Source organism: Bos mutus, chromosome 21 (genome assembly GCF_027580195.1).
Source record: "Bos mutus isolate GX-2022 chromosome 21, NWIPB_WYAK_1.1, whole genome shotgun sequence".
In the NCBI taxonomy this organism is placed as follows: Eukaryota; Metazoa; Chordata; class Mammalia; order Artiodactyla; family Bovidae; genus Bos; species Bos mutus.
This window is the reverse complement of record NC_091637.1, coordinates 19929809-19955131: the sequence shown is the minus strand read 5'-3', so window position 1 is coordinate 19955131 and position 25323 is coordinate 19929809. Positions and strand designations below refer to the sequence as shown.

At 51.2% G+C, this 25323-nt stretch overlaps 1 protein-coding gene across 1 annotated transcript in view; it reads left to right on the top strand.

Moving 5' to 3' along the window:
• The window catches only part of ANPEP (alanyl aminopeptidase, membrane), a 29432-nt gene extending 5035 nt beyond the window's left edge, over positions 1 to 24397 (top strand). Inside the window, exons 2-21 of the mRNA XM_005895148.3 lie at positions 7058 to 8030; positions 8560 to 8702; positions 8826 to 8965; positions 9613 to 9739; positions 9829 to 9983; positions 10248 to 10361; positions 10462 to 10605; positions 10771 to 10836; positions 10954 to 11019; positions 12610 to 12785; positions 13050 to 13129; positions 14369 to 14502; positions 14622 to 14677; positions 15967 to 16114; positions 17742 to 17833; positions 18390 to 18500; positions 18630 to 18797; positions 19882 to 20022; positions 20616 to 20697; positions 23790 to 24397. Coding sequence (XP_005895210.2) covers positions 7426 to 8030; positions 8560 to 8702; positions 8826 to 8965; positions 9613 to 9739; positions 9829 to 9983; positions 10248 to 10361; positions 10462 to 10605; positions 10771 to 10836; positions 10954 to 11019; positions 12610 to 12785; positions 13050 to 13129; positions 14369 to 14502; positions 14622 to 14677; positions 15967 to 16114; positions 17742 to 17833; positions 18390 to 18500; positions 18630 to 18797; positions 19882 to 20022; positions 20616 to 20697; positions 23790 to 23939 — 2898 coding nt within the window. The 5' untranslated portion in view covers positions 7058 to 7425 and the 3' untranslated portion in view covers positions 23940 to 24397. The remainder of the gene's footprint in view (positions 1 to 7057; positions 8031 to 8559; positions 8703 to 8825; positions 8966 to 9612; positions 9740 to 9828; positions 9984 to 10247; positions 10362 to 10461; positions 10606 to 10770; positions 10837 to 10953; positions 11020 to 12609; positions 12786 to 13049; positions 13130 to 14368; positions 14503 to 14621; positions 14678 to 15966; positions 16115 to 17741; positions 17834 to 18389; positions 18501 to 18629; positions 18798 to 19881; positions 20023 to 20615; positions 20698 to 23789) is intronic.
• Positions 24398 to 25323: the final 926 nt, after the last annotated feature.

Genomic DNA, 25323 nt, shown 5'->3' with positions numbered 1-25323 from the left:
CTGAAGTGAGCTTCCTGGATGAGTGGGTGGCAGGTGAGGGAAAGACACAAGCTTTCCAGGCCCAAAGAGCAGCTTGGGGTGGGAGTGAAGGGTGGAGGAGGGAAGAGATGATGGGCTCGAGAAACCAAAAGAGGCCAGTGGGGCAGAACAACAGGGGGCAAAGGCTTGAGATGAGACCAGAGACTCACTGGAGGCTAGATCATACTGGACCTATAGGCCATTGCAAGGAGTGTGGACCTTGTCATTCATTCAGCCAACACTGGGCTTCTCCCCTGTGCTAGGCATGGCGCAGTCTACAAGTCATGGCTCCCTTGAGGTGCCTCGGTCTAGTGAGAAGCTTTTGAACAACATAGATGGCCTTTTCTTAAGTTCTGTGACAGAAGTGTGAGCCAGAGGCCAGGGAAACATCAGGGGAGAGGAGCTGCCTCTGCTTGAGAAGGCAGTGACATTTGACCTGGGTTTTGAAGGATGAATAGGAGTTTGACAGGAAAGAGAGGAAAGGCATTCTCAGCAGTGAAAGCAGGCACAGAGATATGAAAAAGTCCAGGGAGTTTGGGAGAAATGCCAACAACTGCAGTCATGCTGGGCACCGGAAAGAGGAGACGCCAGAAGGTCAAGTCCACAGATTTTCAGGCTTGAGCCAGAGGTGAGCTTTCGTCCTCTAAGCAGTGAGGGGAGGGACACCAGGTGCAAGCAGGAGAGGAAGATCTCTCTGCCAGGTTGTGTGGGCAGGTTGGGTGACAGGAGAGGAGAGCGAGGTTATTGCTACCCAGTGGGCTGTGGCCGTGGCCATGCGTGGGCTGTGGTGGGGGCTGGGAGAGAGATCTCTTTTTAATATCAAAGAAGGTGGGGGCTGTGGAGCTTGCCCCTCTCTGTGTCCCCAGACCGGGCCGGCACAATGCCCAGAAAAGGGACCTCTCATTCCAGGGCAATAGGCTGCCTGCTGCGCCAACTTTGAAGACCAGAGGCCCTTTCCAAAACAGTAAGGATTCCAGCCAGCTGGGCCCATGGGCTGTGTCCAAAGCAAACAGGAAAAGGCCATGGTGGGCCAGGCAGGGCCTCTTTCTTTGTTTGGAGTCGGGAACAGGCCAAGCAGGCTTGTGTGTCTCTCTGCTGCAAAGGTGGGAGCAAGCTGCAGGCCCTACAGAGTAAAACTTGTTGTGAGGGGAATACATGGCCCCTGGGTGCCAGCCTTCAAGGGCACAAGAAAGATGGATTTTCTTGGCAAATTCTAGCCCTGATGGAGTGAGACGGGGAGCACACACTTCTCTCTCTCGATCATCCTTAGGGGCCTCTGTTCCCTTGGTCACAGTGACCAAGCTGGAGCCCTCCCCCGGGGACTTGGTTTCCCCACTCTTGCTCCTTGGTCATCAGCCCAGGCCTAATAGGGGTGGCTGCAGGTCACTGCAATGGAAAGTCCACACTGCCCAGACCAGGGCCCCGGGGGCATGTCTCCAGAGAGAAGGAGGGAAGTGCTGACTGCTCAGAGCACCTCGAGCCCAAACATGGGCACCCGGGATTCCCCTGAAGACTCTATCCTGTACTCAGACCCAGGCCAAATGACAGGTGGCAGTCATTCAGTCTCCCAGGGATGCCTGGATGAATTAACCTATGAATATATTCAATCCACTCACACATTTGTTTACCAAGTCTCCAGGCAAGCTCAGGGATGGCCAGCCCAAGCCAGGGCAGGGAGTGGCAGAGGAGCAAGGTCCTCAAGGAGCTGATGAAGAAGGCAGACTCAAGCCCTGAGATGCATCTGGCCCGAGCAAGAGTCTTGCCTGTATGCCATGGTTGGAGAAGGGCTCAGAGAAGGAGCAGACCATTCTCCCAGGGCAAGGTGGGAGTGGAGGCAGGGGTGGAGATGGGCTACAGAGACTCCAATAAGGAGTGACTCCTGAGTAGAATCACTCATTCATCCATGCACCAGTCCCTGCCTGTGTGCATTCACTTCAGTTCAGTTTAGTTGAGTCGGTGATGCCATCCAGCCGTCTCATCCTCTACAGTCCCCTTCTCCTCCCGCCTAAAATCTTTCCCAGCATCAGGGTCTTTTCCAATGAGTCAGTTCTTTACATCAGGTGGCCAACGTATTGGAGTTTCAGTTTCAGCATCAGTCCTTCCAGTGAACACCCAGGACTGATCTCCTTCAGAATGGACTGGTTGGATCTCCTTGCAGTCCAAGGGACTCTCAGGAGTCTTCTCCAACACCACAGTTCAAAAGCAACAATTCTTTGGTGCTCAGCTTTCTTTATAGTCCAACTCTCACATCCATACATGACTACTGGAAAAACCATAGCCTTGACTGGACGGACCTTTGTTGGCAAAGTAATGTCTCTGCTTTTTAATATACTGTCTAGGTTGGTCATAACTTTTCTTCCAAGGAATAAGCGTCTTTTAAGTTCACGGCTGCAGTCACGATCTACAGTGATTTTGGAGGCCCCCCCAAAATAAAGTCTGTCACGGTTTCCACTGTTTCCCCATCTATTTGCCATGAAGTGATGGGACCAGATGCCATGATCTTAGTTTTCTGAATGCTGAGCTTTAAGCCAACTTTTTCACTCTCTTCTTTCACTTTCATTAAGAGGCTCTTAAGTTATTCTTTGCTTTCTGCCATAAGGGTGGTGTCATCTGCATATCTGAGGTTATTGATATTTCTCCCGGCAATCTTGATTCCAGCTTGTGTTTCTTCCAGTCCAGCGTGTCTCATGATGTACTCTGCATAAAAGTTAAATAAGCAGGGTGACAATATGTAGCCTTGACATACTCCTTTCCTGATTTGGAACCAGTCTGTTCCATGTTCAGTTCTAACTGTTGCTTACTGACCTGCACACAAATTTCTCAAGAGTCAGGTCAGGTGGTCTGGTATTCCCATCTCTTTCAGAATTTTCCATAGTTTGTGGTGATCCACCCAGTCAAAGGCTTTGGCATAGTCGATAAAGCAGAAATAGATGTTTTTCTGGAACTCTCTTGCTTTTTCCATGATCCAACAGATGTTGGCAATTTGATCTCTGGTTGCTCTGCCTTTTCTAAAACCAGCTTGAACATCTGGAAGTTCACGGTTCACATACTGTTGAAGCCTGGCTTGGAGAATTTTGAGTATTACTTTGCTAGTGTGTGAGATGAGTGCAATTGTGTGGTAGTTTGAACATTCTTTTGCATTGCCTTTCTTTGGGATTGGAATGAAACTGACCTTTTCCAGTCCTGTGGCCACTGCTGAGTTTTCCAAATTTGCTGGCATGTTGAGTGCAGCACTTTCACAGCATCATCTTTCAGGATTTGAAATAGCTCAACTGGAATTCCATCACCTCCACTAGCTTTGTTTGTAGTGATGCTTCCTAAGGCCCACTCGACTTCACATTCCAGGATGTCTGGCTCTAGGTGAGTGATCATACCATCGTGATTATCTTTGTCATGAAGATCTTTTTTATACGGTTCTTCTGTGTATTCTTGCTACCTCTTCTTAATATCTTTTGCTTCTGTTAGGTCCATACCATTTCTGTCCTTTATTGAGCCCATCTTTGCATGAAATGTCCCCTTGGTATCTCTAATTTTCTTGAAGAAATATCTAGTCTTTCCTATTTTATTGTTTTCCTCTATTTCTTTGCACTGATCACTGAGGAAGGCTTTCTTATCTCTCCTTGCTATTCTTTGGAACTCTGAATTCAAATGGGTTTATCTTCCCTTTTCTCCTTTGCTTTTCTCTTTTCTTTTCACAGCTATTTGTAAGGCCTTCTCAGACAGCCATTTTGCTTTTTTGCATTTCTTTTTCTTGTGGATGGTCTTGATCCCTGTCTCCTGTACAATGTCACGAACCTCCGTCCATAGTTCTTTAGGCACTCTGTCTATCATATCTAATCCCTTGAATCTATTTCTCACTTCTACTGTATAATCGTAAGGGATTTGATTTAGGTTATACCTGAATGGTCTAGTGGTTTTCCCTACTTTCTTCAGTTTAAGTCTGAATTTGGCAATAAGGAGTTCATGATCTGGGCCACAGTCAGCTCTCAGTCTTGTTTTTGCTGACTGAATAAACCTTCTCCATCTTTGGATGCAAAGAATGTAATCAATCTGACTTTGGTATTGACCATCTGGTGATGTCCATGTGTAGAGTCTTCTCTGGTGTTGTTGGAAGAGGGTGTTTGCTATGACCAGTACGTTCCCTTGGCAAAACTCCGTTAGCCTGTGATCTGCTTTGTTTTGTACTCCAGGGCCAAATTTGCCTGTTACCCCAGGTGTTTCTTGACTTCCCACTTTTGCATTCTCTAGTCCCCTATAATGAAAAGGATATCTTTTGGGGGTGTTAATTCTAGAAGGTCTTGTAGGTCTTCATAGAACCATTCAACTTCAGCTTCTTCAGCATTACTGGTCAGGGCATAGACTTGGATTACCGTGATATTGAATGGTTTACCTTGGAAACAAAGAGAGATCATTCTGTCATTTTTGAGATTGCATCCAAGTATTGCATTTTGGACTTTTTTGTTGACTATGATGGCTACTCTATTTCTTCTAAGGGATTCTTGCCCACAGTAGTAGATATCATCTGAGTTAAATGGTCATCTAGTAGTAGATGGTCATCTGAGTTAAATTTGCCCATTTCAGTCTATTTTAGTTTGCTGATTCCTAAAATGTTGACATTCACCCTTGCCATCTCCTGTTTGACCACTTCCAATTTGCTTTGATTCATGGCCCTAACATTCCAGATTCCTATGCAATATTGCTCTTTGCAGCATCGGACTTTGCTTCTATCACCAGTCACATCCACAACTGGGTGTTGTCTTTGCTTTGGCTTTGTCTCTTCATTCTTTCTGGAGTTATTTCTCCACTGATTTCCAGTAGCATATTGGGCACCTACCGACCTGGGGAGTTCATCTTTAAGTGTTCTATCTTTTTGCCTTTTCATACCATTCAGGGGGTTCTTAAGGCATTCACTTAACAAATATTTATTGAAGACATCCCTGGTGGTCCAGTGGTGAAGAATCCACCTGCCAATGCAGGGTACATGGGTTTGGTCCCTGGTTTGGAAATATCCCACATGCCATGGAGCAACTAAGCCCATGTGCTGTGACTACTTAGCCCACGGTCTAGAGCCCGTGCTCCACAATGAGAGAAGCCAACTAGAGAGCAGCTCCTTCTCCCTGCAGCTAGAGAAAGCCTGCCTGCAGCAATGAAGACCCAGGGCAGCCAAAAATAAATAAATAAAAAATTAAAACTATACATTAAAAAAAAACCCCAAATATGTGTTGAGTGACTACTACATGCCTGATACCATCAGTGAGCAGAAGCAGCCATGGACTGCTCTCATGGGGGTCTGTTGGTGGTGGGGGTAGGGGAAGCACTCAGGTCATCACCACACAGATCAAATGGAAAACTATGCCAAATTATAGGGCTTTGAAGAGAGGTTTGTGGTTCTCAGGAGCTTGACCTGGTCAGGGAGGCCAGGACATCTTCTCTGAGAAAGACTTGAAGAATAAATAAGGAGTAACCAGAGCAAGAGTAGGAGGAAGATGATCCAAGCAGAGAGAGTTTCACGTGCAAAGGTCCTGTGGTAGATGGCCTGGATGAAGGCCAGACTGGCTAGAGTTCCACAGCAGAGAGGAGTGTGGTAAGAATGAGGTCAGGCAGTCAGCCAGCTGACAGCACTTGACTTGCCGGTATCAGAAGATTTGGTCTGAATTCCGAGAGCAAAAGGTTACTTGTAAGCAATGGTGCAAAATGATTCAACTTATGTAGCAAACTGGTTTTATTCTTGTTGTTGTTGAGTCAACAAGTCGTGTCTGACTCTTGGCAACCCCATGGACTGCAGCACACGAGGCTTCCCTGTCCTTCACTATCTCCCAGAGCTTACTCAAACTCATGTGCATTGAGTCAGGGATGCCATCCAATCATCTTATCCTTTGTCATTCCCTTCTCCTTCTGCTTTCAATCTTTCCTGGCATTAGGGTCTTTTCCAGTGAGCTGGCTCTTTGCATCAGGTGGCCAAAGTACTGGAGCTTCAGCTTCAGCATCAGTCCTTCCAATGAATATTCAGGGTTTGAGGAGCCCAAATGTTAGCAAGGAGTCCATGAGGGTCTAGAAGTGCCCACATAAACAGTGAGAATGGCTTTGACTCAGGACATGGTGAGACTGGGGGGCAGGGTGAGTTGAATGTTGGGGTGAGGATCAGGCAGTGTTGAAGTCTGAGAAACTGGGCTGGTGGATGGGAGGGGTGACAATGAACTTCGTATTCCTGTAAGAACATATTATATTGAGTATGATAAGTAATATCTTCATTTTTCCCAGGGATAGAATGGTTGACTTCTGGGGAAAAAGAACAAAGGACTTTCAGGTTCTACTATAATGCGTGTGCTCAGTCACTCAGTTATGTCCGAGTGACTCCTCAGACTTTGTGACTCCTCAGACTGCAGCCCGCCAGGCTCCTCTGTCCATGGGATTTCCCAGGCAGGAATACTGGAGTGGGTTGCCATTTCCTCCTCCAAGGGGTCTTCCTGACCCAGGGTTTGAACTCATGTCTCTTGCATCTCCTGCATTGGCAGGAGGATTCTTTACCACTGAGCCACCTGGGAAGCCCTCTACTATAGTAGATGGTGTTTAATATGTTTTCTCATTAAATCTGTTCAACAAACCTGAGAAATAAATTCTAACATGTGTGTATGAAGAAAGGGGTCTCAGAAAGGTAAAATTACCTGCCCAAGGTCATGGCTGGGAAAAGGTTAAGCCTCCACCAGCCTCCTCTCTTTAAAAAAAAAAAAAAAAAGGCAAAACAACTTCATTTCATTCCACTCAGTGTGCTGATAATTGAGGGGAAAGTTTTTGGCAAGAAGGGAAAGGGAGGGGACCTGGAAGAACTCCTTGCTCTGGAACAATGCAAGGGAGGCTGGGGCCATGGCTCTGGGGTGCCCCGGGCCCCCGTCCAACCACAGGGGTGACTAACTTGCTCTTGACCCGAGCCGGAAGCCGATTCTCCCTTTCTCTCTACCTCCCACCTCCTGCCCCGGGGAAGTCCTCCTAATCTCCTGGATCTAACCTCCATCCTCTTGTTTCTGTGCTACTGTCTCAGCTCACAGGTGCATCCAAGCCACCTGGCTGCTACCTCTCCCCGCTGGCTGCCTGCCTGCCCTTCAGCCCTTGGTGGGGCTCCCAGGCGGCCTGTAACTGGATACCAGACACTGCTTCGTCCCTTCAGGCACCCCCCCCCGCCTCTGAGCCGCACTCCACGCACCCTGTTTCTGGATCTGCTCTTGGAAACCTGGATAGAGCGTGTTTCCACTCAGCCCAGTGACCTTCGCCTGTCTGAGCCCTGGTTAATTTTTGCCCAGTCTTTGCAGGCTCTGGGGCCCCACCCCTTCGGGGATATAAGCCTGGTCTGAGGCTGCCCTGTTCCCTGCCCGTTCCTGAGCCTCCCCGAGCTCCCTCCCCATTCTCACCATGGCCAAAGGATTCTACATTTCCAAGGCCCTGGGCATCCTGGCCATTCTCCTGGGTGTGGCGGCCGTGGCCACCATCATCGCTCTGTCTGTGGTGTACGCCCAGGAGAAGAACAAGAATGCCGAGCGTGGCACCGCGGCCCCCACGAGCCCCACAGGCCCGACAACCACCTCGGCCACCACCTTGGACCAGAGCAAGCCATGGAACCGATACCGCCTCCCCACGACCCTCTTGCCCGACTCCTATAGGGTGACGCTGAGGCCCTACCTCACTCCCAACAATAACGGCCTGTATATCTTCACGGGCTCAAGCACTGTCCGCTTCACCTGCAAGGAGCCCACGGACGTCATCATCATCCACAGCAAGAAGCTCAACTACACCCAGCACAGTGGGCACTTGGCGGTCCTGAGGGGTGTGGGGGACACCCAGGCCCCCGAAATCGACAGGACTGAGCTGGTGTTGCTCACAGAGTACCTGGTGGTCCACCTCAAGAGCTCCCTGGAAGCAGGCAAGACGTATGAGATGGAGACCACCTTTCAGGGGGAGCTGGCGGACGACCTGGCGGGCTTCTACCGCAGCGAGTACATGGACGGCAACGTCAAAAAGTGAGTCAGGTGGGCCTGCCGGGTGGGGGCAGGTCCTAGACGCCGAGGCAGAGTGGGATCCTGGGGGCCAAGGAAGGGCTTGGATTCGGGGCCTTTGAATGTTCCAAAGCCCTTGGCTGGCCCGTTGCTCCATCCAAAGTTCCCAAGACAATCCGCCGTTTCCCTGAGCCCCACCCCACTCAATCGGCAGTCAGGGATAAACAATGAAAGCCACCTTGGACAGATAAGAGAATAGGCTCTGAGGAGAGAAATGTGCCAGTGTCTCCCGGCTAATACAGGATGGGGGCAGCCAGGACTTTGACCCTGAGTCCAGAAGGAGCTCTGATCGCCCATGTCAGCTGGCCTGTCGGCCTCGAGGTGGCCTGGGAGAGGAAAGGGGGGGTGGGGGTAAGGGAACAGGGATGAGGCCTGGCAGCATCTGTGAGCCCGCCCCCCTGCACATCCAGCCACAGTCTGCAGCCCCCACCCTGCACACCCTGCGGGCACAGACACTCTGTGGGCACACCCTCTAACCCCCTGCTCTGGGCAGGGTCCTGGCCACCACACAGATGCAGTCAACAGATGCCCGGAAGTCCTTCCCCTGCTTTGACGAGCCCGCCATGAAGGCCACATTTAACATCACCCTCATCCACCCCAAGGAACTCACAGCCCTGTCCAACATGCCACCCAAAGGTGAGCAGGTCTGGCTGAGGCCTCACAGCCTGGGCCTGGGAAAGCAGACCCTCCCCGCCAGGGCTGGGGCGCAGGGGAAGGGGAGGAGGCACACCTCCACAAGCCTGCATGCTCCCTGCCCAGGTCCCAGTGTCCCGTTTGATGGAGATTCCAACTGGAGTGTCACTGAGTTTGAAACCACGCCGGTAATGTCCACGTACCTCCTGGCCTACATCGTGAGCGAGTTCACGAGTGTGGAGTCAGTGGCTCCCAATGATGTCCAGGTATGAGGCCCAAGCTCACCTCACCTTCCCCAGGGTTGGTCCTGGCCTGGGAGACATTCCTGTTTATCCTCATCCTGGTCCCAGCCCCTAGGCAGTGTGTGAACCCCAGCTCTGAGTCATCTTGGGCAGCTGTCTTTAGTTCTCTGAGCCTCAGTCTCTGCATCTGAAAAGTGGGATCCTCCTCATTAACGGGGGCTTCCCCAGTGGCTCAGCGGTAAAGAATCTGCCTGCACTGCAGGAGCCACAGGAGGCACAGGTTCAGTCCCTAGGTAAGGAAGATCCCCTGGAGAAGGAAATGGCAACCCGATCCAGTACTCTTGCCTGGAGAATCCCCATGGACAGAGGAGCCTGGCGGGCTACAGTCCATGGGGTTGCAGAGAGTCAGACATGACGGAAGCAAATTAGCATGCACGCACCCCTCATGAAGGGAGTTCCCGATTCCTGGGTGCCAGACAGAGAGTGGCCATGGCTCATTCCCCGCAGGCCCCTCCCTACGACTCCAAGAGAGACACCTCCCAGTCCACACACTCCGGGCTGACCAAGCTTCCCAGTTTAACCTGGTTGGTCACCAGCCTGCCAGACTCTGGGACTGGCCCACCTGCACGGGACCCAGGAAGAACCCCTGACCTCTCCTATCCTCTTTGCAGATCCGGATCTGGGCTCGGCCAAAAGCAACTGCAGACAACCATGGCCTTTACGCCCTGAATGTGACAGGTCCCATCCTGAACTTCTTTGCCAATCATTACAATACAGCCTACCCACTCCCCAAATCTGGTGAGTGAGGGGCCTCATGTTGGGGGAAAGTGAATGGGTCTCCCTCCTCATTCCCGGAGGCCATCCTGCCAACTGCCTGGCCTCCCCAGACCAGATTGCCCTGCCCGACTTCAACGCCGGTGCCATGGAGAACTGGGGGCTGGTGACCTACCGGGAGAACGCGCTGCTCTATGACCCTCAGTCTTCCTCCAGCAGCAACAAAGAGCGAGTAGTCACTGTGATTGCTCATGAGCTGGCCCACCAGGTATCCTCCCATCATGGGGAGTGCAGACCAAGAACATGGGGGGCTCCGGGAGGAGATGGCACAAGTCATGGCTCTGTCCTCAGAAGCTGAGAAGGGAGGGGGGATTCCACCTGGCCAGGGGGTTTGGGGAGGAGTCAGGATGAAGTCGGTAAAGCCTCCAGCTCAAGCTGGCATGTGGGGAGCACTCGGCGAAGGGTAGCCCTGAACATCGTTAGTGACCGCGAGGTCCGAGTGATTTGCTGGGCTGACCCCTCTCCCCTACAGTGGTTTGGGAACCTGGTGACCCTGGCCTGGTGGAATGACCTGTGGCTGAACGAGGGCTTTGCCTCCTATGTGGAGTACCTGGGAGCTGACTATGCAGAGCCCACCTGGAATCTGGTGAGCCCCCTGCCTGGGGACCACTGGGGTCTGGGATGGGGGATGACCTGGGTCACCCCCTCCGAGGCCAGTCCCCTGATTGGCTGTTGGGGGTTTGCAGAAAGACCTCATGGTGCCGAATGACGTGTACCGTGTGATGGCCGTGGACGCGCTGGTCACCTCTCACCCACTGACCACCCCTGCCGACGAGGTCAACACCCCTGCCCAGATCAGCGAGATGTTCGATACCATCTCCTACAGCAAGGTGCTGCCCAGTCCCCATGCTGGTCCTTAGACAGTCGGAGGGTGGGTGGGGAGGGCAGTGGGAGTTCAGCCCCCCAGGGCTCGGGGAGCACCCACCCAGCCCGATGGGAACACAGGGTCCCTCAGCTGGGTCAACACAGCCTCCTGAGCTCCCTCCCCTCCACAGGGAGCCTCGGTCATCCGGATGCTCTCGAATTTCCTGACTGAGGACCTGTTCAAGAAGGGCCTGGCGGTGAGGATCCTTGGCCAGTCACGGGTGGGGGGTGTCTCCTCTGAGCCCTGGCCTCACGGAGGCTGTGGCGAGCCTGGGGCCACAGCTCAGCCCTCACCGAGCTCTGTCTTTCTGCAGTCCTACTTGCAGACCTTTGCCTATCAGAACACCACCTACCTGAACCTGTGGGAGCACCTGCAGATGGTCAGTACCAACCAGCCCTCCTGAAGATGTTCTGTGGGGGTCCTGAGATGCTGAAAGCCCCAGGGCCGGCAGCACCCCCGTGGGAGCGAAGGTGCCCAGCTCCCCTGCTTACCCCACACCCCAGGCAGGACATCTGGAGCCTGGCCTGCTTACTGGCTGCTCCTCTCTAAAGTGGGTGCAGCGATGACTCCTTGAAGGAGGTGTAGCCAGAGCTTGGGTCATGAGCCTGGCAGGTGGCCCCCCACTGGCACCTTGCACTATAGTGAAGTCTATGAGGGGAGCCGGGGAGCACCCTCCTCTGAGTGTTGAGGAAACGGGCTCTCACGTTTCCCAAGACCAAGCCGTCATCTCCCTGGAATTTTGGAGCCAGTCATTCACCAGCTCAGCGCTCCTGGCTGCCCTGTGCCCCACCCAGCCCCTCTCAGGCACCACTTTGCACACACTAGCACCCTCAGCACGCTCTCTGACCCTCCCATCCAGCCCCACCTCACATTCCTGTCCACTTAGACCCCGAGGGGCCCTGTCTGGGGCAGACCCTCTGACCACTCCCACCCTCCCGCCTGGCCCTCCCCGCCTCTCCTGAGGCTGGCGTCTGCACCCTCTCCATCACCCTCCATCATCTCCCACCCCTTCTCTGTGGCCCTGGTCAGCCTGGCTGACCCCTCCATGTGCCCACACGCCATGACCAGCCTGACCTGGGAGGGAAGACACCAGGCCTTGTCACAGCATCACAGGTGGGCTCCTGGGTCCTCCTGGCTGATCTCCAGCCCAACATCCCTCTGTTGTGAGCCTGGTCCCCACCCCCACCGCCCCCAGCCTCAGTCCCTCTCCTCTGCTTCCACTGTCTGCCTTGCCCGACCTCAGCTTCCCATTCCTTTCCTCCTCCACACCAACACCCCTTCAAGCTGCATCTCCCCCTCCCTCTCCCCCAAACCCCCTCTCTCTGCATCCCCCAGAGATCCTCTCTCTCTCAGCTTGCACCTTCTGATAGCATCTTCTGCCCTCTATCTATGCTCTTCTTAGTTTTTTATTTTCTCCGTTATTAACAAATGTGGTTGTTTTTTTTGTTATTATGAAAGCAATAGGCACATGTGAGAAAAGATTTAAGACAATAACAACCATCCTAAGCCCATCCCCAGACCCCCATCCGCATGTGTTTCCTTCACATCGCCCACAGCCCTCTGCTTCTCTCTGCCTGTGACTTGGGGACACTGGTTTTCCTTTATCTCTGTCTCCTCCTCTTGCCTGTCTTCCCAGATTTGTTCAGGCTGAGCCATGGGGCATCCTGGGTGCCCCGCCCTGACACACACCCACCTCAGGCTTGATCACAGAATGTGGGGTTTGGGGGGAGCATGCAGATTTCCTTAACACAGAATGAACCAGAGGCTGGAAAGCTCTTGGCTCGTCCAGCGCTGGGCAGCTGAGAGGAGGGCGAGGCAGTCTGGGAGCCCAGCCACAACCTCACGGCCCAGTGCTCCTCCACTACCTCCCAGCAAAGTGGCACCCTAAGAAGAGGGCAGGGGTGCAGGGGAGAATGGGGGGGGGAGGGTGGCCATCCACTCATGGCTGCACCATCGCCCTCTGCCCAAGGCTGTGGACAATCAGTCGTCCATCAGGCTGTCAGACACCGTGAGTGCCATCATGGACCGCTGGACCCTACAGATGGGCTTCCCTGTCATCACCGTGGATACTAACACAGGGACCATCTCCCAGAAGCACTTCCTCCTTGATCCCAACTCCACCGTCACCCGCCCCTCACAGTTCAAGTGAGCAGATGGGGTCCCAGAGACAGGCGTCCCAGGGAGGTTCTTAGGGGTGGTTGCCATGAGGTCCTCTGACCATAGCAGGGCCTGGCCCACTGTGGCCCCTGCCAGAGTGGTGGGTGTCAGTCCAGCTCCTGGGCCAGGAGGAGGGAGGCGTTTAGTGCCAGAGTCAGGCAGAAACTGGGAGCCTGGGCAGGACTGTTTTTCACTGGCAGTGGCCAAGAGCTGCCATTTCTCAGCCCTGGCCTCTGGGATTTCTTGTTGCAGCTATCTGTGGATTGTTCCCATCTCATCCATCAGAAATGGCCAGCCGCAAGAACACTACTGGCTTCGGGGCGAAGAGAGAAGTAATCCGGCCCTCCCCTAGGGGACAGTAACCCCCAGGCCATCCTGCCAGCTCCTGGCCCTGTTCTGGGGTTTTGGCAGCCCTCATCCTTGGGGGTGTCTGTCATCCTTTCATTCAACAAATGGAGCCAGCTTCTTTGGTTCTAATTTCTACTCGGTTGCTGCCCAGCTGTGTGACCCCAGTCAAGTTACCATCTGTCATTGGTCTCCATTTCCCCATCTGTAAAATGGGGACAACATCTACCCCCATTGAGTTGTATGACAATTAAGGGAGAGGATTCCCATGAAATGTTCACAACAGTGCCTGGCGCGCAGAATGTGCGGTCCTGCTCAGCCAGGCACCGAGGGAACCAAGGTCAGGGCAGGCCATCCCCTGCCTAAGCCAAGGCTGCAGATGAGGGAAGGGAGACAAGCCATTCGCACTTTCTGGAGCTGTGCTGAGTGCTCTATCAGAGGCGTTTATGGCCTCTGGGGCAGGTGGGCAGAGGTCAGAGAATAAGGAGGCTTTCACTTCATGGAGAGGTGAAGAAAGGCTTCCTGGAGGAGGTGAATTGAGTCAGAGGACTAGCAGGTGTTCACCGGGCTGATGGCAGCAGAGAGACGCCGTCCAGGCAGAGTCAATAGCAAGTGCGAGGCTTGAGGTAGGAGAGAACATGGGGACTGAGCTTGGCTGAGACAGAGGAGCAGTCCCTGCCAGCTGCAGGAGACAATGTCCTCGGGCCAGGAGGAGCCAAAGTGATTGAGTCTGATCTGCAGGTATGGAAGGAGCCCCTCCGGCTGCCTGCCGGGAGGAAGGCTGGAGGTAGACCTGAGAGGAGGGGGCGTGGAGCCCCCAGGAAGAGATAAGCAGCGCTGGGAGGCTAACTGTATGGGAGGCGCTTCCTGGGTGTGATGGAAAGATGGGAGGAGGAGGGTCTGGAGACTGAGCAGCGGCCTGGGAAGCTGAGTCTGAGCTGGAGGGGGTGTTGCTGATGGAGTTGTCCCAGTGGGTGTCACTGGCCTGGCCACTGAGGTTCACAGATGGCAATTGGTCTGTCCAAGGTCACCCGCCTGAGTTTGTCCGGGCAGTCCCACCCTTCTTCTCCGCCCCTCACCTTGGTGTGGGCCCAGCGGCCTGAGGGCCAGCTGCTGCCAGGCTGCTCAGGAGGCGGTTCTGCCAAGGCCTGGGGACGGGAGGACCCAGGTCAGGTCAGCCCAGGGCCTTCTGAGCAGCCTCTCCCAGCTCTGGTCTCTCCCCACAGACCAGAATGAACTCTTCAAAGCCGCAGCAGACGACTGGGTCCTGCTGAACATCAACGTGACGGGCTATTACCAGGTGAACTACGACGAGAACAACTGGAAGAAGGTTCAGAATCAGCTGATGTCAAGGCGGGAGGTGGGTGCCTGCCGGCCCATGCTGTCCCCTGCCCAAGGCCCAGTCCCAGGATGGCAGCCCAGACTGCAGGGCCTGCCCCATGGCCCGCCCAAGGTCACATGCTCTGTTGCCCCTTCTAGAACATCCCTGTCATCAACCGGGCACAGGTCATCTACGACAGCTTCAACCTGGCCAGGTGAGTGCCCGCCCTTCTCCCTCGGGCCCCTCAGCTCAGCCACAGAAGCCCGGTGACTTGGCAAGTGTGACTCCATAGTGAGAGCCCTGCTCCCTCATGTGGTCCTCATCGTGTGCCAGGAATGGGGTGCGGGCTTCCTGTGCTTCGGGACGCCCCTCCCTTGGCCCCAGACAGTATCACCATTCAGCCCAGAGTTTCCAGAGAAGAATCAGAGTCTCAGAGTTTAAGCATCTTACCTGAGGTCACACAGTAACTCATGACAGCCAGATACAGATCTGTCCAACTCTGGAACTCCAGTGTGCTCCACCACACCCAGATTTTTCAGAGGGCTACCTATGGGTCAGGCTTCTGAGGTGGTGCTAGTAGTAAAGAACCCACCTGCCATGCAGGAAACTTAAGAGACTTGGGTTCGATACCTGGCTCAGGAATATCCCCGGGAGGAGGGCATTGCCTAGGGAATCCCATGGACAGAGGAGCCTGGCAGGCTACAGTCCATTGGCTCGCACAGAGTTGAACACAACTGAAGCGACTAAGCACGCATGCGTGCCCCTGTCTCTCTCTTTAGTCACTCAGTCGTGTCCGACTCTTGTAACCCCATGGGCTATAGCCCGCCGGACTCCTCTGTCCATGGGATTCTCCAGGCAAGAATACTGGAGTGGATTGCTGTTTACTTCTCCAGGGGATCTTCCCAACCCAGGGATCGAACCAATGTCTCCTGCACTGCAGGCAGATTCTTTACCCTTTACCGACTGAGCTAGGGGAGTCAGGCTAAAAAACCTGGGAAGGACATGACAGGAGAGAGGCAGGCATAGATAAACAGAGATTTATTGAGCAGCTGCTGTGTGTGTAAGCACCGGCAGATGCTAAGTTCTGTGATGTCACCCATAGACATGGACATTTATGAACAGATGGCCTGAGAAGGTGGAGGGAGGAAATCTCAGAGGGCCAAGCAAATGAGAAAAGAGGTGGGCAGAGCAGAGAGCAAAGGCCTCTTGTCTTTTTGAATCTCAGATCTGTCTCTTAAGGTCTGTGTGGTCTTCGGCAAGGCATGTCACCTCTCTGAGCCTCAGTTTCCTCATCTGTAAGATGGGGATAATGAGCAAGGGAATGTGACTGGCAGTGGGTGCGCATCTCCTCCCTCTCCCCCCAGTTCCACTCCACCCGAGGTGAAGGCTACAGCTGGTCCATTTGGGCCTCTGGGACCTCAGGCTCTAGGAGGGGGCTGGGACTCCCACAGAGAGCCCGGGCTGGGTGGGGGTGCTTACTTGAGCCCCTCTATCTGTCCCCAGTGCCCACATGGTCCCTGTCACCCTGGCGCTGAACAACACCCTCTTCCTGAAAAATGAGAGGGAGTACATGCCCTGGCAAGCTGCCGTGAGCAGCCTGAACTACTTCAAGCTCATGTTCGACCGCACAGAGGTCTATGGCCCCATGCAGGTACGTCTCGAGGGGCATGCCAGCGTCCAGTTCCCCAGTGCCTAAAATGACGCCACGAGGCAGTGAGTAGAAATATTGCCTGGAGTGGTGAAGCGCCGCACCCGGTCCTTGGTGGTGGTGAGAGAGCAGGAGGGATGGAAGGGTGAAGGGAGCAGGGACTGAGAAGGTGAGCAAGTTGGGCATGGCAAGAAACGGAAAGACTTCTAGCAAAGTTTGCTAAATCTGGAAGTTAGCACTATCAGAAGGCAACAGAAAAAGCCACAGTACAGGAAGGGGATGGGATTGGGGGCAAAGCCTTCAGCCTGTTGTGTGGCCTCTGGCAATCCTCTTCAGCCCAAAAGAATCCTCTGTGAAAAGAGCGGGCCTCTGCTTGCCTAGCAGATGTTAACAGTTTGGAAGCTTGAGGGGGAGGTAGAGGGAGGGGATGGGGGGTTGGGGGTGGGATCAGAGGCAGAGGCGAACTGCTTGCTCTGTATCCATAACTGAATGCAGAGGGATGTTCACTGCAGTGTGGTTTATAAAAGACAAGAAAACCAAAAACACTTAAATGTCCAACAGTTGGGGATTGGTTAAGTAAGCTAGAATATCCATTTGATGGAATATTATGTAGTCATTGGGCTTCCCTGGTGGCTCAGTGATAAAGAATGCTCCTATAATGCGAGAGATGCAGGTTCCATCCCTGGGTCAGGAAGATCCCCAGGAAAGGGAATGGCAATCCACTTCTGTATTCTTTTTTTTCCATTTATTTATTTATTTATTTTAATTGGAGGATAATTTTCTTTACAATATTGTGATGTTTTTTGCCATACATCAATATGAGTCGGCCTTAGGCATACACCAAAGGATTCTCCAGTATTCTTGCTTGGAGAATTCCATGGACAGAGGAGCCTGGCGGGCTACAGTCCACGGGGTCTCAAAGAATAGGACAAGACTGAGCAACTAACACTTTCTTAACACTTTGGGGTGGTTAGTATTTTCTGCTTATGCTTTACGGAGTTTTCTAAGTTCCCCACAGTAAAGGCAGAATACTTACAATCGGGCGGTGGGGGATGGTAGGCCCTAAAACAATATTAGGAAATAGTGACTCTTGGACATGGACCGTCAGAACTGGTGGAGGCTTTGAGGAGAAAGAACCTCAGATCAGTCATCTGAGACCTGGGTTAGTGCCACCCCTTGGAGTGCTATCTGGCCTTGGGTTACTCCCTTAGCCTCTGGCCTCTTGCTTCTGTAACCATTAACCCTTGCTACGCTTGCTCACTCACGTCAGAGGCTCCGTGGGGCTCCAGGTGGGTCAGTCTTGAGTCTCCTCTTTGATTTTTTTTTTAATATTTATTCACTTACTTACTTACTTGGTTGTGCCAGGTCTTAGTTTTTAGTATATATTTACTTACTTACTCACTTATTTGGCTGTGTTGGGTCTTGGCTGCAGCACACGGGATCTTCGTTGCACCATGGTGGATTTTCCCTTGTGGCACTGGGCTTAATTGCCCCAAGGCATGCAGGATCTTAATTCCCTGGCCAGGGATCCAACCCGAGCCCCCTGCATTGTGAGGCAAATTCTTAATCACTGGATCAGGGAAGCCCCATGAGTCTCCTCTTTGAAGCTGTTCATGTTCTCTTTCCCTAGAATTACCTCAAGAACCAGGTTGAACCCATCTTCCTATATTTTGAAAATCTCACCAAAAACTGGACTGAGATCCCGGAAAACCTGATGGACCAGTGAGTATGACCTGTCTTGGGTCTTGGCCCAGACACCCTGACCTGGGAAGTCCAGAGCAAGTTCCCACAGCATCCTCCTCCGAACTTCCCAATTCCTGGCTAGACCAGGGCCACCAGTCAGGGAGGAAACCGCCCCCTCCCTGACCCCACCCAGGAGTGGGGGGCCCTGCCCCAAGGCTCCATGTGGCCTGTGAACCCGTCTGGCCTCTTTGTGTGAAGGACCAAACTGAACCTCCCTAGTCCCTTCACTGGCATGGTCATGCAGATTCTAGGTGTTAAAGGTGGGGCTGGGGTCTGTGCCAGCCCTCCCTGGGCTGCACAAGGCAAGAAGCAAAGCACCCAAAGGGTAGGTGGGCTGTGGCCTTAGAGCCCCACACCTGCTGCCCTACCTGGAGTTACATGCCAGCAGGTGGGCTACAGTCCACAGGATCGCTAAGAGTCAGACACAAAGAGTCAGACACGACTGAAGTGACTGAGCGTAAGTACGAGCACAGGGAGAGTCTTTGCTGGAGCCAGGGCCAGGCATGCTGACAGAATGTCATCACCCCTGGTGCAGATACAGCGAGATTAACGCCATCAGCACCGCCTGCTCCAATGGGTTGCCTAAGTGTGAGGAGCTGGCCAAAACACTTTTCAACCAGTGGATGAACAACCCTAACGTTAACCCGTGAGTGTGTCCCCTGCTTGTTCCCTGATCTTTATCTGTCCCTCAAGCTCACAGCCCTGTCCTCATCGGACCCTCGTCCCCCACCCTCTTGCTGCTTCTCCACCTCTGACACCCCCAACTCCATGCCAGGATCGACCCCAACCTGCGGTCCACCATCTACTGCAACGCCATCGCCCAGGGTGGCCAGGCAGAGTGGGACTTTGCTTGGGATCAGTTACAACAAGCAGAGCTGGTTAATGAAGCTGACAAACTCCGCTCAGCGCTGGCCTGCACCAACCACGTCTGGCTCCTGAACAGGTGAGGACCAGAGCTGGATGGGGCTGGATGAGTTCCCCTCCCACCAGAGACCAGGGTCCCAACGTGGGGGATAAAGAACCAGCCAGCCATCCACACTATCCTTCGTGGGATCCTTCCTAGCCCGTGCAGTAGGCCAGTGTGTTTCCCATTTTACAGATGAGGACACAGAGGCTCAGAGAAGCAAAACAACTCACCCGAAGTCCAGAAGCTTTACTAAGTAAAAAAAAAAAAGCAACAACCAAGATTTGAGTCTGGATCTGGGTCCACATCCTGTGCTTTTAACTGCTGCATTTCTCCTGGCCTTTACCTCTCTCTCAAGGGTCTTGGCACTGGCTTCCCTGGTGGCTCAGTGGTAAAGAATCCACCTGTGATGCAGGACACCTGGATTCAATCCCTGGATCAGGAAGATCCCCTGGAGGAGGAAATGGCAAACCACTCCAGTATTCTTGCCTGGGAAATCCCATGGACAGAGGAGCCTGGTGGGCTACAGTCCATGGGGTCGCAAAAGAGTCAGACACGACTTAGCGACTAAACAACAACAAGAGTCCTGCTGCAGATGGACTTGAGTCCTGGACATCCAGCTGGGCACCCCCAAACCCTTGGATGAGGGCTCCTGGCTCCCACTGTGTGCCTCATTGCCATCTCCTGGACTTCAGTAAAGAAGAGCCACCCTCAATGTCAAAGACAGGAGTGGCCACTCTACCTGATATAGGAATCACCCCTTCCTTCCTTCATTCATCACTAGATATTTATCAGACACCTGGTCTATGCCAAGTATGACACCTGGCATAGCCAGTGACCCTGCTTAGGGGACTCAGGGTCCCATCTATAAGAGGGAGGTAGGACCAAGGAGGCTTCAGCCCGCAGCATTCTGAAGGGATGTTGAGAAGATGCAGGAGAGGAATGCAGGAAAGGACGAAGGATGAGTGTGTGGGGGGTGGGGGCAAGCAGGGTCCTTTTACTCACTGCACAGCATGCTGAAGGGATATTGAGAGGATGCAGGGGAGGATGCAGGATGAGTGTGTGTGGGGGTGGGGGGTGGATAGGCTCCTTTCACTCACCGCACATCATGCTGACCTCACAGGTACCTGAGTTACACCCTGAACCCCGACCTCATCCGGAAGCAGGACGCCACCTCCACCATTACCAGCATTGCCAGCAATGTCATCGGGCAGTCTCTGGCCTGGGACTTCATCCGGAGCAACTGGAAGAAACTCTTTGAGGAGTGAGTCTGCCAAGAGTGTGTTAGGGGAAGCGCCCACCAAGGCTGGGTCCCCTAGGGGTAGGAGTGGGTCCCCTGTGTGCACCAGACCCCGCAGGCTCAGGAGTAGAGAGCAGACACTGCATTGGAGTGGTCCAAAGAGAACCCAGGGGCTTCCCCGGTGGTCCAGGGTTCAGACTCTGTGCTTCCAATGAAGGGGGCTCAGGTTCAATCCCTGGTCAGGGAACTAAGGTTCCACATGCCTCGCAGTGCACCCCCCCCGCAAAAAAAAATGCCACGAAAAACAGACAAAACAGAAAACCAGATGAATCCAGCTTGAGGTCTGTAGGGGCAGGAATTGAAAGACAAGGCGGTGGGGTACGGCTGTGCCTTTTCCCACTTGGGGGAAGAAAGTCTACCTGGAGGGAGTGTTCTCTGAAGAGATGGGAACAAGGACATGCGGCCAAGCCTGGGTTTAGGTCCCTGGTGGTGTCTCCTTGGGCGTGTCACTGCCTTGCATCTATGAGACGGGGATGGTCACAGTGTGTCGCCTGCCAGTCACTGGACATTGCTTCCCCGCCCTGCTCATGGCTCCTCTCTCTCCTCCCGTCCTGCAGTTATGGTGGTGGTTCCTTTTCCTTCTCCAACCTCATCCAGGGTGTGACCCGAAGATTCTCCACTGAGTTTGAGCTCCAGCAGGTAAGAAGCCTGGGACCCTGGGGCTCATGCCCCAGAGGCCCACCCCCAGTCTCAGGGGGCAGCCGCCACTCAGCTCCCACCGAAAGGCAGGGGGTGTTCATAAGGCAGTGGGGCTCCATGTGGTCAGGCCTTCTTCATGTACAGAGGAAGCTGGGTATCCAGACTTCTTAAATGTCACAGTTCAATCGCAGTTATTCATCTTGGAATTTTTTATTAGCAAAAGGTAAAGAGAGTAATATAATGAACCTCCAGGTACCCATTATTCAGATTGAATAATTATCAACTTTTGCCGACACTTTTTTTTTAGGGGAAGACAGTTTTCAAGCAAATCACTGATATTATATAATTTCACTTATAAACACTTTAGTCATATCTAAAATAAAGAAAAATTTTAAAACATAATCCATCATTAGCAAACCCAAGAAAACGAACAATTCCTTACTATCATCCTATACCCAGGCCATTTTCAAATTCTCTCTTTTTTTTTTTTTGGCCATGCCTTGGCAGCTGGCAGGATCTTAGTTCTCCAACCAGGGATTGAACCCATGGCCCCTGCTTTAATTAAGAGCGCAGAGTCTTAACCATTGGACTGTCAGGGAAGTCCCTTTTACACATTTTTGAGTCAATCTCTGTTTTCACTTCTCTTGAATGTATTCCTAGGAGTGGAATTGCTAGGTCATTTGATAACTATGTTTTTTGAGAAAACACCAAAATGTTTTCTAAAGCAACTGCATCAGTTTACATTCCCATCAGCAATGTATGAAGGTTCCAATTTCTTTATGTTTTGGGGAAAATTGTTATTTTCCTTTTTTGTTTTAAAAAAAGTTTTACATCCCGTAAAGTGTATCTCATGGTTCTGAGTTTCATTTCTCTGATGACTCATGATGTTGAGCATCTTTTCATGTGCTTTTTGGCCATTTGTATATCTTCTTTGGAGAAATATATTCAAATCCTTCATTCAGTTTTTCATTAGTGTATTTGCCTTTTTATTGTGAGTTATAAAAGCTCTTTATATATTCTAGATACCAGGCCCTTATTAGACACATGATTTGCAAGTATTTTCTCCGATTTTGTGAAATTGTCCTTTCGCTCTCTTTACAATGTCTTTGACACACAGGAGTTTTTTATTTTGATGAAGTCTAACTTACTACTTTTCTTCTGTTGCTTGTGCTTTATGCGTCATATATAAGAAACAATTACCAACCTGAAGTTCCATCTATGCTTCTTACTAAGATTCTTCTCATCTTAGCTCTTACATTTAGGAGTGATCAGTTTGACTTGATTTTTGTGTATGGTGTAAGGCAGAGGTCCAACTTCACTCTTTTGCATGTGGCTATCCAGTTGTCCCAGTCCCATTTATTTAAAGGACTATTCTTTTTTGTAATATTAGTCATTAAAAAAAATTGTCATTGGAGTACAGTTGACTTACAATGTTGTCTTAGTTTCAGGTGTACAGCAGAGTGAATCAGTTATACATTTACATATATTCATTCTTTTTCAGATTCTTTTCTCATACAGGTTATCACAGAATATTGAGTGGTGTTCTCTGTGTTATATAGTACTGGTTATCTAGCTTATATATAGTGGTAAATTCTAAGTTCCTGATTTATCTCTCTCCACCCCCCATGTTTCCCCTTTGGTAACCATACATTTGTTTTCCATATCTGTAAGTCTTTTTCTGTTTTATAAATAAGTTCCTTTATATCATTTTAAAAATTAGATTCCACATATAAGTGATAATATATATTTGTCTTTGTTTGTCTGATTTACTTCACTTATTATGATAATCCCTAGGTCCATCCATATTGCTGCAAATGGCATTATTTTGTTCTTTTTTATGGCTGAGTAATATTCCATTATATACATGGACCATGTCTTCTTTAACCATTCCTCTGTTGATAAAATGACTGTTCTTTCACCTATTGAATGATCTTGACACCAGAAAATCAATTGACTATAAACGTTAGGGTCTATTTCTGGACTCTCAATTTTATTTCACTAATCTGTTTATATTTAGGTTAACACAGTGTTGTCTTAATTATCATAGATTTGTAGTGAGTTTTGAAATTTGGGTTGTAAGCCCTCCAACTTTGTTCTTTTTCAAAGTCATTTCACTATTCTGAGTCTTTGCATTTCTTTATGAATTTCTTTACGAATCAGCTTGCCAATTTCTGCAAAAAAAGGATAGTTGAAATTTAGATAGGGATTGCACTGAATCTGTGGATCAATTTGGGGAGCATTTCCATGTTAGTAATATTAAATCTACCAATTCATTAACACAGATTTATTTAAGTCTTTTTTCCCCTTTTATTTAGGTCTTAATTTTTCTCAACAATATTTTGTAGTTTTCCACATACCAGTCTTGCACTTCTTTTGTCAAATTTATTCCTAAGTATTTTATTCTTTTTGATGCTATGGTTAATGGAACTGTTTTCTTAATTTCATTTTCAGATTTTTCACAGCTAGTGTATAGAAATACAATTAATTTTTGTATATTGATCTTGTATCCTGCAAACTTGTTGAACTCAAGTTTTAATAGTTTTAAAAAAAAATAGTTTTTTCCCTTTCAATTCCTTGGGGTTTTCTGCGTATAAAATTGGGTCATCTGTAAATAGAGATAGTTTACTTCTTCCTTTCTGGATGCTTTTAATTTCATTTTTCTTGCCTAATTGCCATTGCTACAACCTCCAGTACTAATACATATTTTAATCTTTAAAAAAAAAAAAACAACACTTATTTGCTCAAGCAGTCAGGTCATGTGTGCTATAGAAATGGCCACATTTTGAATTTGGCTGCTTGCTCCCTTTTGGTGCCTGTTTAATTTGTCCTTCTCTCCTCCCTTGATTGGATTAAGATTGTATTTCAATTAAAAAGAGAGGATCAGCTCAATGAAGAACCTCACAATGAAGTCCACATACACATAGGAGCCTGGTTGGCCCTTGGGGCTGTCATTTTTGGCCTCTGCCAGTGAGAGGGAAGGACTCCCTACGCCCGGGGGCTCTAACATGGCCGGGAGGGGTAGAGGACCTGGTAGCCCTCTCGGGGATGTTAGAGACTCAGCCTGAGGCTCAAAAGCATCCTTTTCCTGGCAGCTGGAGGAGTTCAAGGAGAACAACATGGACGTCGGCTTCGGCTCAGGAACACGGGCTCTGGAGCAAGCCCTGGAGAAGACTAAAGCCAACATCAACTGGGTGAAGGAGAACAAGGAGGTGGTGCTAAACTGGTTCAAAGACCACAGCTAAACAGTCTCTGGTCCTTACATTCACCTGGTCCCTATGTGAGACGCCCACGTGCCTCTGTCCCAGGGACCCATGGCAGGGCCCTTGTTTCTGAAGCCTGAGGCACCAGCGTCCTCCCCTTGGGGACAGAGTCTCTGGCCCATGTTCACTCCACTCTTCCCAGGGGACCACTCCAGTTTCTGATGCCCAGACTGTCCAAGTGCCTCCCAGCTCCTGCCCCTCATGCCAATGGCACCCCAGGCTTGGCATGGCTCCTGTCACCCAAGGCTCTGGGTCTGATCTCAGGGAGTCCAGCTCCAGGGTCAGATGAGAAGCCCTCAGTGGATGATGGATGGCCTTGGGGGGCTGCCCTGTGCCGTCTCCTATCCTCCCCTAAAGACCCTGGAACTGAAAAGTCTACAGAGCACCAGATCTGTATATTTTTTTCTAAGATAAAATGTAAATAAAAGATTTCTAGATGAGCTTCCAGACTCATTACTGAACTTGAGCAGAATGGGTCTGCACACAGGCCAAGGGCATGTCCGGCCACCTTGCCAGGATCCCAGGGTGACATATCAGTTTTTTTAAATTAATTTTTACAATTTTGGCTGCACTGGGTCTTTGTTGTGGCACACGGGCTTTCTCTAGTGGTAGCATGCAGGCTCTCTAGTTGCTCTGTATGTAGGATCTTAGTTCCCCAAGCAGAGATCAACCCTGTGTTCCCTGCATTGGAAAGTGGATTTTTAACCACTGGACTATCAGGGAAATCCTTCAATTTTTAAACTGGTTGTTTTCAAGAGTAGCCTACAGAATAAGACAGGTGCCCACCAGATCACCTAGGGCAGCCAATGATCAGGGCCAACTCCGAGGAGAAGGTCTGGGATCAAGAGGGCTCCTCGGACCACACTGGCCTTGGTGGAAATGTCTTGCCAAAGGAGGTCCAGCTGAGTGCCCAAGGCTGCTGAGGGCAGGGGGGGGGGGGGCCAGGGAGGCATAGAGGGTAGGAACATACAGCCCAGGCACCTCAGGGGTCACCTTCAGTTGCCATCACCTGTGAGCTGCTCCAGGCAGTGTTTCTCCACCCCTAGGCTTTGGTTTCCTCATCTGCGTATAAAGACATTTTATATCATAGGGTTGGCTTCCCAGGTGGCGCAGTGGTAAAGAATCCGCCTGTCAATGCAGGAGATACGGATTCAATCTCTGGGTTGGGCAGATGCCCTGGAGAAGGAAATGGCAACCCACTCCAGTATTCTTGCCTGGAGAATTTCATGGATAGAGGATCCTGGTGGGCTACAGTCCATGGGGTCACAAAGAATCAGAATGATTGAGAGACTGAGCATGCATTCATGCATGTCATACGGTTGGTGTGTGGATCTAAGGAAAGTCACGTACTTAGGGCACAGTCTGA